Source organism: Odocoileus virginianus, chromosome 10 (assembly GCF_023699985.2).
Source record: "Odocoileus virginianus isolate 20LAN1187 ecotype Illinois chromosome 10, Ovbor_1.2, whole genome shotgun sequence".
Taxonomy (NCBI): Eukaryota; Metazoa; Chordata; class Mammalia; order Artiodactyla; family Cervidae; genus Odocoileus; species Odocoileus virginianus.
Window position 1 is genome coordinate 28,057,040 of NC_069683.1, and position 13,571 is coordinate 28,070,610.

General features: G+C 42.7%; 1 protein-coding gene across 3 annotated transcripts in view; it reads right to left on the bottom strand.

Moving 5' to 3' along the window:
* POLD3 (DNA polymerase delta 3, accessory subunit) overlaps positions 1–5,121 on the bottom strand; it is a 45,944-nt gene extending 40,823 nt beyond the window's left edge. The window contains exons 1-2 of one of the 3 annotated variants that reach the window (XM_020879852.2): positions 4,951–5,121; positions 3,397–3,452 (exon numbers count right to left, since the gene is read on the bottom strand). In XM_020879852.2, the coding sequence (XP_020735511.2) occupies positions 3,397–3,452; positions 4,951–5,010 (116 nt within the window). In that variant the 5' untranslated portion in view covers positions 5,011–5,121. Of the gene's footprint in view, positions 1–3,396; positions 3,453–4,428; positions 4,675–4,763; positions 4,918–4,950 lie in introns of those variants that run through there. The other 2 variants (XM_070473259.1, XM_070473258.1) reach the window with 2 other exon arrangements.
* Between the last annotated feature and the right edge of the window lie 8,450 nt (positions 5,122–13,571).

The following is a 13,571-nucleotide window of genomic DNA, read 5'->3' on the forward strand; positions in this document are numbered from 1 at the left end:
AAGAATCTGGACATGTATTTCTCCAAAGAAGATACACGTATGGTCAATGAGCACAGGAAAACATGATCCATATCATTAGCCATTACAGAAATGCAAATCAAAAACATAATGATAAAACTTCATACTCACTAGGATGGCTAAAATTAAAAGACAGATGGTAGAAAGAGTTGACAAGAATGTTGAGGAAGCAGAACCTCATCCCTTGTTGGTGGGATTGTAAAACCGTGGTCATTCTGAAAAACAGTTAATCACCTCAGCTCCTCAAAATGTTACATATGACCCAGAAATTCCAATCTTAGGTGTATACTAAGAGAACTGAAAACATATGTCTACACAAAAACTTGTACACAAATATTCACGGTAGCATTAATCATTAAAGCCACAAATGTGGAAACTACCCAAATATCCATCAGTTGGTGAATGGACAAATAAAATGTTGTATACCCATATGTTATGGGTTGATTTGTGTCCCCCCAAAAAGATATGTTGAAGTCCTAACCACCAGTACCTCAAAGTATGACACGATTTGGAAACAGGGCCTTTGCAGATGTAAGTAGTTAAGACAGGTCATACTGGAGTAGGGTGGGCTCCTAATCTATGACTGTATCCTTATAAGATGGCTATGTGGAGACAGACACACAGGAAGCATGCCAAGTGACTATGAAGGCAGACAGTGGAGTTACACAGCTACCAAAACCAAGACTGCTAGTAAACCACCAGAAGCTAGGAAGAAGCAAGGAAGGATTTTTCTGTACAAGTTTCAGAAGGAACATGGCCTGGCCAACATCTAATTTTGGACTTTAAGCCTCCTGAACTGAGACAATAAATTTCTGTTGTTTCAAGCCACCTGTTTGTAGTATTCTGTAATGGCAGCCCTAGAGAACTTACACTATATAATGGAACATTATTCAACCACAGAAAGGAATGAAGTACTGACGAATGCTTTAACATAGACAAACCTTGGAGACATGCTAAGTGGAGGGAATCAGACACACAAGATTGCTTATTATATAATCCCATTTATATGAAATGCCCGGCATAGGCAAATCTATAGAGAGAAAGTGTACTAGTGGTTGCCTGATGCTGGGGGGCTGGGGGGCAGGAATGATGAAGGACTGCTAATGGATACAGGGTTTCTTTTCTGGGGTGATGAATATCTTCTCAGATTAACTATAGTGCTGACTGCACAACTCTGTAAATATATTAAAAATCACTGAGTTGTATAGTCTAAATAGGTGAACTGTACGATATATGAAATATATCTAAAGAAAGCTTTTAAAAAATAATTATAAAAAATTAACAGACACAGAGAGAGAGGAGTAGAGCATTAGGAAAGAGCTGTTACATGAAGTAATGTGTGAAATTTGAGCTGAACCGTGTACAGTGAGGAAAGCTGTGAGAAGAGCACCCCAGGCAGAGAAAATGGTACAAATTTCCTTGGGTGAGAACGGGCTTGGCATATCTAAGGAACAGAAAGGTAAATATGGCTAGAGTATAAATGAGGTAGAAAGTGCTATGGGATAAAGTTGGTAGACAGGCAAGGGCTAGAACGTGTATATTAATTCCATAAAAATTATAGGAAATAAGGGTAGCTACAGTAAAATTCCCGGCAACTTTATTTCATCTCCAGTCCTCAATATGCACCTTTAATCTCAATAGACTTATATATTAGTAGTAATAGTTACCTCATTTCATATTTAAACATTCATAACCATAACAAACAATTACTCGTATGGGCATCCAGTCCTAAAGTTACCTGAACCTGCTAGGTTTGGGCCTGGACTAGTCTTAGAGCAATCTCAAATAGTCAAAATCAGTATAAACCTAGCCCTGAGCCAAGAGTTTTAAGTCTTGAAGGTATAAACATCTCAGTCAAAACTAGGGGACTTCCTTGGTGGTCTAGCGATTAAGAATCCATCTGCCAACGCAGGGGACACAGGTTTGATCTCTGGTTTGGGAAGATGCCACATGCTATGGAGCAGTTTAGCCTGTATGTCACAGCTACTGAAGCCCTCATGCTCTAGAGCCCTGGCTCCACAAGAGAAGACACAGCAGTGAGAAGCCTATGCATGGCAACCAGAGAGTAGCTCCCACCTGCAGCAACTAGAGAAAGCCCCCGCGCCAGCAACCAGGGCGCAACGCAGCCAAAAATAAATAAATAAAACTCCTAGAAGCTCTGTAAATACTTAACTGTTGTGCTGAGGAGCTGAGGAGGGACACAAACCTCAAATACCTGCTGGGACTGGAGTGGGGGAGTGGGGCACGGGTCTAGAAATCAAGTTTCTACCTATACCTTATGTAAGGCAGACTCTCCTCTCGGCTAGTTTACCTCAGTTCCCCAGGCAGGAGAACTGGCCCAGGAGCCCCCTGAAGCGCGTGTTCTCGTGTGGCCTAAGTGCAAGCACCTGAGAGCAGGTGGACACAAGTACGGTACACGAGACAGGGACACGAGGCTGGGGCTTTCCATTACAAATAAAGACTGAATTCCTCGTTGCAATGTTTATCATGAATGTGAGATTTTTCTCCCTGCTTCTGGCATTAAGAATAAAAAAAACCTGCGATCTATCATAAAATAAACTTCTATATCTGTCAAACAGCAAGCCAAATCAACCCATTCTAGAGATCAAGGATTTTTCTAAGACTCACAGAATGTTCCTATGATTCAAGGAATAGGGAAAAATCAGACCACCATCAGGAATAAAGCAAATGAAATGAGTATTTAACTCAATATATGTGCTCTCAGTCTATTCACCAATTCCTACCCACTGGACATTTGCAGGTGAAGAAATTTTGAAGTTAATCCAAAAGCCTGCCTTTTCTATTTTGGTTCCAAGTTGGACTACAAGTTTCAGTAAGGAAGGTAACAGGGCAAAATTCAAGAAGGGTAATACTCGGTGTCATCCTAAACCCTCTGTTTTTAGTTTCTCTTATGTGTTCTTCCCTGTCTTATACTGTTATACAGCCTGCGTCAAACACCTGTTGACCTCATTATGGAAGTATTTCAATAACACCCAGAGACCTAAGAAGCACATGTGAAAATGCAAAGAAGACGTTTGAGGTAACAGACATAGAAATCTGAGATGTAAACAGAACTGGCTAGCCCATTTAATAAATTTTTTGAAATAACAAAGTGATTAACCAGAAGGCAAGGGTACAAATAAATCCAATAAACATATCACCACACACTTGTATACAAATCCACCCATCTCTTAACTAATAGACAAAAGCAGTAAAAGGCAATAGAAACACTATGCTTTCCCATTTCCCTGGGTGGGGGGTGGGGAGCGGAGTTCTAATCAAGAGACTCTCTGTAAAGCTAACAACAAAGTAAAAGAAAACAAACAAGCAAAACAAAAAGTTCCAATCTGATTAAAGTTAGTAATAAATTGTACTTACTGTTTGGCCTGATTAACATGAACTCCTAGTGTATAGCTCAGCCATTTGTATGTCACCTGCAAGAAGGAGTTTTTTAAAAAATTTTATTAGATGACTGCAGAGCGCAGGTCAGCCCAAAGGACTCCTAAAGATTCTGAGGCAATTACGCCTTATAAATTACATTAAATGCCACCCCAGTTTTGCCAAGAACCATCCATCTGGGCAGGGAGGACTCAGACATTTATTTTACAAAGAAGTCTGTATCACAGATTAATGCAAGAATCTAAAAAGATTGAATATACACAGAAAAAGCTCTCAACTTCCTTACACTCCCTGTTTCACCCTGGTCCTTCTTTCCACATTTCTCTCCTTTTATGGGGCCATCACCAAAAACTATCCTCAAACTCACTCAGAAACTTAAGTTACTTTGGAGTGTACAACTCAGAAACTTCTGAAGAAAGTTGCAGCCACATAAATATTAAAGGGCACAGATGGTGCAGGGGTCAGGGAATGAGTGAAGTGGATGAATACTCTATCAGAGGTTAGATTGGAAATTACTGGCATCAAGCTTTGCTCTTCCTCCATCCTTCCTTGAACTGTCATTTGCCACTTCCTTGTAACCTGTCACCCTCCCCTCAAAGTCTTACAATTCTAAACGCTGAGTTTCCAGTAACTAGAAGACTGAGCACAGGCTGGGCAAAGGCAGTGTGATGTAGAGGAAAGCACTAGCAGAACACAGACTGGAAAACTGATTATCCCTTGTGTGTGTGTCTTAGTCACTCAGTCGTGTCCTACTCTCTGTGACCCCATGGACTGTGGCCCAGCAGGCTCCTCTGTCCATGGAATTCTCCAGGCAAAACTACTGGAGTGGGATGCCGTTCCCTTCTCCCAGAAGATCTTCCCAACCCAAGGATCAAACCTAGGTCTCCTGCAGACGGATTATCCCTTACTAAACACAAGTTATTTGGGCCCTCTGCTTCAACTACCTTTTCTAAGGCTACTTCCACCGACCTCGATAAGTCACTGTAAAAAAGTAAACGCAATAACGTGTACCCAAAGTTCACAGTAGGCCCTCAATCATCACGATTTGAGAAACGCTCTCACATCCATCGTCTCACTTGATCTTTACTTCAACCCTGTGAAGCAGGTCAAGCCTGAATCAATAACAAACTTCCAGGAAAACGAAACCAACTGACGGTCAGATTAAACAACTTGTTACTTAACCAGGTCAAAACACAGTTTCTTCAACTGTAAACCTGAGACTTCAAACGCCAACCACCTTGCAGGAAATGTGTAAAGACAAACAACATCAATCAAGGCTCCTCCCTCCCCGCCCGACCTCCGTGGCCCTTGGTCTGCGCAGAGCCCAGCACGCCCACCCGAGGAACCTGGATCTGCCGGCGGGGCAGAAGTCCTCCCCGGCGGGTCCTCGCTCTGCCTGGGGCACCAGGAATGGGGACCGTCTCCACTGGACCAGCCCCATGCAGCCACACGCAGAGGATCAAGACCCCTGCCGCCCTCACTGGGCCCAAAACCCCAGTCGCACGCCCGCATTCCCCAGTCCTAGCTCCTCACGATCTTGTTCTGGTCCGTGACGAACTCGTCTATATTTTCCAGATAAAACTGGTCCGCCATGGTGCCGCGGAGCTGTGCCCCGCCGCAGCTGAGCTCCCCTAGCCGCCACAACCGCAGCTCCCGCCGGCGGGAAACGTCTTTTCTCCCTCCCAGGTCCCGGGTCGTTTCCCACGGCAACGAAGGCGACGCGCTACGGCGGCCGCTGGAGGGTCAAACTAGTCTCAGAGACGGCGCAGGCTGAAGTAGGCGGAGCTAATAGGAACTGACGGAAGTGAGGAACGAGGAGCGCGGGCGTGGTCCGGAACGGCTGCCTGTAGAATCCTAGTGTCGAGTCCAGGCTCTGCCAGTTCGTGGCTGACGCACCGCAAAATGCCTTATCTTTCTAGGGACCGTGGTCTTTCCACCCGTAAACTGATAAAATAATCCTTGCCCTGTCACACATTTAATCAAGGAGTATTAATTAGGTACCTCGTCTGTTTCCAGTCACTTCCTAGGCACTGGGACACAGCTGTGAACAATAAAGACAAGTAGATATTTTAGTAAAGTCCTGCAGCTGGGATAAAGTACTGCCTGTTATAATCTCTCAGAACTGAGAAATTAGGGGAAGTTTTTCCAGAATGGATGCGAGAGGGGGTGTTTGCTGGGAAGAGGTGTTTTCATTATAGTTGAAATGTTAGGAGAAAAGGACACGAAGAGAGATGAGACGAAGGAAGAAGCCAAACTATGCGATGCCTACAAGGTTGCGTGAAGGGGCACGTGAACTTTATTCTCAAGGATTAGGGAATTTCAAATAAAATTTCTCCTAATACCAGCAAAAAAAAACAATCCTTCCATATAAACTGTGTATTTCAGTAGGGCAGCACCGTGAATAATGGAGCTGGCACTAGAGTTAGACCCTGGATTTGAATCCTGGTTTTGATATTTGTTGTGTGAACTTAGGCAAATTGCTTAACCACTGCAAGCCTGTTTCCCCATCTATAAGATGGATATAGTAATAGCATCACTTCAAATATTTGTTGCAACATGCATTCATTCAGGATATGGTTAGCAAAAGCCTAGTAGGGGCCAAGAATTGTTCTACAGATACAGCTGTGATCAATAACACAGGAGCCTGCCCAAATGTAGCTTACATTTTCTTGGAGATTTTCGAGTGAGGGATGATAGCAGCTTAAAATAGTATCATTTGTACTAGAAATTGAGAACCCAGTAACTTGGTTCCCTTTTGTTTCTAAGTCAGGAAAACCCGCTAATGAGTTAGATGAGTGGAGAATGAGAAAGACAGTAATAAAAATTGCCTAGACTTGGAACCTAAATCAATATGTTAATAGTGATGTCTTTGTGAGATATGAAGTCAGAGAAAGTGCAGATGAGAAAATTAAAGAATTTTATTTGGCCAGAGTTATAAACCAGATAATATATACATAACCCTTGTGCCATACCTGCATACAAAGAAATCAACAGTTAGTATCTGTACTTGGGATTGGCAGGCTTCCCTGGTGGCTCAGATGGTAAAGAATCCACCTTCAATGTGGAAGACCTGGGTTGGATCCCTGGGTCAGGAAGATCCCCTGGAGAATGGAATGTCTACCCACTCTAGTACCCTTGTCTGGAGAATTCCATAGACAGAGGAGCCTGCTGGGCAGTCCATGGGGTCACAAAGAGTCAGACACAACTGAGCAACTAACACACACACTTACACTGGTGACATTGCTTTTGCTGGTAGCTCAGATGGTACAGAATCTGTCTGCAGTGACAGAGACCTAGGTTCAATCCCTGCGTCGGGAAGATCCCTTGGAGAAGGAAATGGCAACCCACTCCAATATTCTTATCTGGGAAATCCCATGGACAGAGGATCCTGGAACTGAGTGATTAACACACTCTCTGGTGACATTGGGCAGAGGAGTGAAAGAGGCACCAAAGCCAGATTTCAGTGATTCAAGAAGTGAGGAAGAATGAGAAAAGGAGCTGAATATAGAGCGTAGAGACAACTCTGGCTAATTAACTCTGTGAAATAGGAGAGTGGGGTGAGAATCGTGACTTTCACAAGTCTGCCTAAGCAACAGGGGTGGGAGATGGTGGTGGGTGTTTGTCTGGGAAGGAAGGACGATAGGCCTTATGGAGTTTCTTCTATGTAGAAGATCCTCAGTCAGGATTCCCTCAGAAACTGCAAGCCTGAATCTGCAGGAGGAGAGCATGTGACACATCCTCAATTCCCATTGAACGGAAATTTTTCCAAAGGCCTTTTTCCCCCTGGATTCCCAGCACCCAGCATGGCCATCACTGGCAGAGCGTAGGCCCTTAACAAATATTTGTTGACTGATAACTAAATGGCAAAATGAGTAGATGGATGAATGAATGGAATTGAATTAAACGTTGTTCCGCTCTATAATCCCTTTTGTTGGTTTTCAGAACATTGTTTGTGGAAGGTGTTGTCTTTCCTCTCCAGCCCCCTCTGAAACAGTTACATAGTCTGTTAGCAGGGGGAGAATTATTGGTAGGTTAACTGGGGAGATGCAGCTGCCTTCAAAGTCCCAGTGATCAGAAATAGGGGACAAGGGGTGACCTTTTGTGGACAGAAGTCAGGACCAAGCCCAGATCCTAAACAGGCTTGAGACCTGCAAAGAGCACTGCTGCTGGAGACCCCAAAGGGAGGCGCCATGCATTCCTATGTGTACAGTCTTTATAGACAGGATTTTGTCTAGTAAACACTCCATATACTTTGGGTTGACTAATCTGAAGCATCTTACCTTTCAGTATTTCTTCCAAAACTCCATAGAGTAAGAGACAAAATCAGATGGTAGACTCTCCCCAAACTGATTCTCCCGTCTTCCTGTTTCCTATCCCATGAGGAAATGCCTCCATCATCCTTCTGATCTCCCGGGACCTGCTCTATTTCAGACCTTCTTTATCATCAGTCTTCTGTTTTTTTTTTTTCTTTCTTTTTTCTTTTTTTTTTTTTTTTCTATCCATAAGGTTTTCTTTTTATTTTTTTTATTTTTTTTTTTAAATTTTTATTAGTTGGAGGCTAATTACTTTACATCATTACAGTAGTTTTTGTTATACATTGATATGAATTAGCCATGGATTTACATGTATTCCCCATCCCAGTCCCCCCTCCCACCTCCCTCTCCACCCAATCCCTCTGGGTCTTCCCAGTGCACCAGGCCCGAGCACTTGTCTCATGTACCCAACCTGAGCTGGTTATCCGTTTCACCCTAGATAATATACATGTTTCAATGCTGTTCTCCTGAAACATCCCACCCTCGCCTTCTCCCAGAGTCCACAAGTCTGTTCCATACATCTGAGTCTCTTTTTCTGTTTTGCATATAGGGTTATCGTTACCATCTTTCTAAAGTCCATATATATGTGTTAGTATACTGTATTGGTCTTTATCTTTCTGGCTTACTTCGCTCTGTATAATGGGCTCCAGTTTCATCCATCTCATTAGAACTGATTCAAATGAATTCTTTTTAATGGCTGAGTAATATTCCATGGTGTATATGTACCACAGCTTCCTCATCCATTCGTCTGCTGATGGGCATCTGGGTTGCTTCCATGTCCTGGCTATTATAAACAGTGCTGCGATGAACATTGGGGTGCACGTGTCTCTTTCAGATCTGGTTTCCTTGGTGTGTATGCCCAGAAGTGGGATTGCTGGGTCATATGGCAGTTCTATTTCCAGCTTTTTAAGAAATCTCCACACTGTTTTCCATAGTGGCTGTACTAATTTGCATTCCCACCAACAGTGTAAGAGGGTTCCCTTTTCTCCACACCCTCTCCAGCATTTATTGCTTGTAGACTTTTGGATAGCAGCCATCCTGACTGGCGTATAATGGTACCTCATTGTGGTTTTGATTTGCATTTCTCTGATAATGAGTGATGTTGAGCATCTTTTCATGTGTTTGTTAGCCATCTGTATGTCTTCCTTGGAGAAATGTCTGTTGAGTTCTTTGGCCCATTTTTGGATTGGGTCATTTATTTTTCTGGAGTTGAGCTGGAGGAGTTGCTTGTATATTTTTGAGATTAATCCTTTGTCTGTTGCTTCGTTTGCTATTATTTTCTCCCAATCTGAGGGCTGTCTTTTCACCTTGCTTATAGTTTCCTTTGTTGTGCAAAAGCTTTTAAGTTTCATTAGGTCCCATTTGTTTATTTTTGCTTTTATTTCTGAAATTCTGGGATGTGGGTCATAGAGGATCCTGCTGTGATTTATGTCGGAGAGTGTTTTGCCTATGTTCTCCTCTAGGAGTCTTATAGTTTCTGGTCTTACATTTAGATCTTTAATCCATTTTGAGTTTATTTTTGTGTATGGTGTTAGAAAGTGTTCTAGTTTCATTCTTTTACAGGTGGTTGACCAGTTTTCCCAGCACCACTTGTTAAAGAGGTTATCTTTTTTCCATTGTATATCCTTGCCTCCTTTGTTGAAGATAAGGTGACCATAGGTTCGTGGACTTATCTCTGGGCTTTCTATTCTGTTCCATTGATCTATATTTCTGTCTTTGTGCCAGTACCATACTGTCTTGATGACTGTGGCTTTGTAGTAGAGTCTGAAGTCAGGCAGATTGATTCCTCCAGTTCCATTCTTCTTTCTCAGGATTACTTAAGTTTCTTTTCATGGTATAGAGGAAATGCATGCTCATCCACATCTTCTCTAGCCTGATCTCTGTTCCAATCTTCCCCCAACCCCCATCCGGGTCCCTCTTTAACACCAGTTCCAGGATGACATTTCTAAAACACAGAACTGCTACTGTTGTTCCCAGCTTAAAAAACCACAATCCAATTTTGGAACACTTCCATTGCCCCCCAGAAGTGCTCTTGTACTTCTCATTCCCTGCTTACCCAAAGAGTCCCTATTCTCAACCCCCAATACCAGGCAACCAAGGGCCTGCTTTCTATCTCTATTATTTTGCCTCTTCTAGAAATTTCATATAAATGGAACCATAAATATGTAGTTTTCTGGGTAGGGTTTCTATTATGGACTGAGGTGTGTCTCCCCTCCCCCACCATAAATTCATATGTTAAAGTCCTAGTCCTCAGTAGCTCACATTATAACTGGCAACAGGGTCTTTAAAGAGATAATTAAGTTAAAATGAGGTCATTAGGGTGGGTCCTAATCCCTGGTGTCCATATAAGAAGAGGAAGCTAAGACAGGCAACCCACTTCAGATAGAAGACCACGTGAAGACACAAGATGACCATCTATAAGCCAAGAAGAGAGCTTTCAGAAGTCAACCCTGATAACACCCTGATCTTGGACTTCTAGCCTCCAGAATTGTGAACAAATAAATTTCTATTGTGTAAGCCTCCCAGTCTGGTACTTTTTTATGGCAGCCCTAGCAAACTAATATAGCTTCTTTCATGTAGCACAATGTGTTTGAGCTTCTTTTAAAATAGTGTAAATATTAGTAGTTCTTTACTTTTTGTGCTCGGTAGTACCCAATGGATGTACCATATTTTGTTTATGTATTCTCCAGTTGATAGATATTTGAATTACTTCCAGTTGTGGTGCTAAAACTCCTGCTAGAAAATTTGCATACACCTCTTCACGTGAACATATGTTTTCATTTCTCTTGGGTAGATCCATGACTTTTAAGACCAAGTTTAAGTTTATTACTTCTTCAACCTCACCTCTCATCCTTCATTGCTTCTTACCTTTACTTCAGCACCAAAGACTGCTCATAAGTCCTTGCATGTACTATTCTATTTCTCACTGATAAGTCTTTACATCCATGATACCCTCTCTGGACTTTTGTTTCCTCATGGCAAAATGGAGATAATAATCAGGCATATTGAGTGGAATAAAATCTAATTAACAGTACCTCTCATCTAGACAGTGTTTTACACAAGTTTAAAAGCTTATTTACATCCTTTATCTCCTTTGATAAACTCTATCCAATAGTCAGGGATTATAGGTTAGTAGCTATGACTGTCAAAGATAGTGAAAGTCACTCAGTTGTGTCCAACTCTGCAAGCCCATGGACTATACAGTCCATGGAATTCTCCAGGCCAGAATACTGGAGTGAGTAGCCTTTCCCTTCTCCAGGAGATTTTCCCAACCCAGGGATTGAATCCAGGTCTCCCTCATTGCAGCGGGATTCTTTACCAGCTGAGCCACAAGGGAAGCCCAAGAATACTGGAATGGGTAGCCTATCCCTTCTCTAGCGGATCTTCCTGACCCAGGAATCGAACTGGGGTCTTCTGCATTGCAGGCAGATTCTTTACCAGTTGAGCTATCAGGTAAGCCATGGCAGACTGTAAAAAGGGCCAGAAATTACTCTCTTCCATCTATCTATACATTTTGAAAGCATCCTCCCACCCTGACTCTGGTTTGGTTTTGTGATTGACTAGAAACATTCTTGAGCACAGGGGCTTCCCTTCTCTTACTGCACGAGGAGTCCAGAGACCACCATGTGGATGAGCCTAGGTTAGGCTGCTAGAGGACAAGAGGCCACGCTGGTGGAGAATGAAGGTACCCCAAATATGTGAGTGAGGCTACTACCCAATTCACCAGTGGACTATAGATCCAACGAGGAGCCTAGCATAGATCCGTTGAACTAACCAACACCAGGTGATCTATAGCATCTGAGCTAAATAAAGTGATCATAGATTTAAGACACGATGTTTCAGGTTGAGTCATTTTATTTCAATGCTAATTGATATAGATATTCAATACAATAAAGCTTTGAAGCTAAGCAGTGTGGGTTTGAATTCTAGCTCTGCCATCTACCAGCAGCGTGGCCATGGGCAAGCTACTCCATCTTTCCAAGCTTCAGTGTCTTCATCTGAATAAAGAGGGTAATGATAGTGCCCATCCCCTGGGGTTGCAAAGATTCAATAAGATGATAGATGTCAGGCATTCCCTCATGTGCTACTGGGCTCAGCATAACTCCCTGAGAGGGAGCTATTGTTCAGATGAGTAACTAAAGATTAGAAAACTAAACTCCCAGATGTTTAGTGACTTTGTCCAAGATCACACAGCCAGAAAATGACTGAACCTGGTGCTCACACTAGGACTTTGTGACCTCCACCAAGTCTAGGATTCATGATAGACAGTGGAGGAGATTGACTGGTGGTTGGGAAGATCATTCATTGTCCACCTGATGACAGATTTCATACTGGTCTCAGTATGAAAGCCAAAATAGGCCGAAGTTAATGAATGATCACACTGAAGTTTGATGAAGATTAGTTTGGTAACACAAAGTACAAGTCATTGGTGGGCATTGATGGTCCCACATCTTCATTCTCTGAATTCAATGTCTATTCAGGTCTGTTTTTTGTTTGCACTGTTTCTCAAGTCCACTCTTTTCTTTCCATTTTCTTACCTTAACCTGTGCCCCTTTCTGAAGCTTAACTTCCTATGGTGTGTCCTGTTCCAATCCCTTCTTTTCTGCCTGAAGCTTCTACACTTTAGGCTCTGTGCTAGTACATCACTGATGCTCACCATAGAACAGATTCTGCATGTGGGTTTTACCCAGCAGCTGGCTAGATGGCTTCCAGATATGAAGTGAAAGACCTCAAGACATCTCATTCAGAAAACAAAGGGCCTACAAGGATCTGACCAGTTCTGCAGGCCTAATAAAGACTAATAAAGGCCTAATAAAGCCTAATAAAGACTGGCAGGTACGTACCATCCCTGAGCAGCAGATGGCAGTGTCAGCTCTTCCTTTGTCATCTCCCATCAGGAGCCGCTGGTGCTCCCTTTTCACAAGAATAACAAGGAAGATTAGGACCCTAACAATCAATTAGAAAACACTCTGTGGTCAAACTTTAACTGATTTAATTGCCTGAATTGAAAGAAAAAGGGATTTCATATAAAAATAGGGTTTCAGGCTTTATTTATTAACTCAAACATCCAGCTGCAATCTTTTGTCCAGCCTGTGCTCTCCTGTTCAGTTCAGTTGAGTCGCTCAGTCTTGTCCGACTCTTTCTGACTCCATGGACTGCAGCACGCCAGGCTTCCTTGTCCATCACCAACTCCCGGAACCTGCTCAAACTCATGTCCATCGAGTCAGTGATGCCATCCAACCATCTTATCCTCTGCCATCCCCTTCCCTCCTGCCTTTGATCTTTCCCAGCATCAGGGTCTTTTCCAGTGAGTCAGTTTTTGATATCAGGTGGTCAAAGTATTGGAGCTTCAGTCCTTCCAATGAATATTCAGGACTCATTTCCTTTAAGAGTGACTGGTTTGATCTCCTTGCAGTCCAAGGGACTCTCGAGTCTTCTCCAACACCACAGTTCAAAAGCATCAATTCTTTGGTACTCGGCCTTCTTGATGGTCCAAATTTCATATCCATACATGACTACTGGAAAAACCATATCTTTGACTAGATGGACCTTTGTTGGCAAAGTAATGTCTCTGCTTTTTAATATGCTGTCTATGTTGGTCATAGCTTTTCTTCCAAGGAGCAAGTGGCTTTTAATTTCATGGCTGCAGTCACCATCTGCAGTGATTTTGGAGCCCAAGAAATAAAGTCTGTCACTCTTTCCATTGTTTCCCCATCTATTTGCCATGAAGTGATGGGACTGGATGCCATGATCTTCGTTTTTTGAATGTTGAGTTTTAAGCCAGCTTTTTCACTCTCCTCTTTCACTTTCATCAAGAGGCCCTTTAGTTCTTCTTTGCTT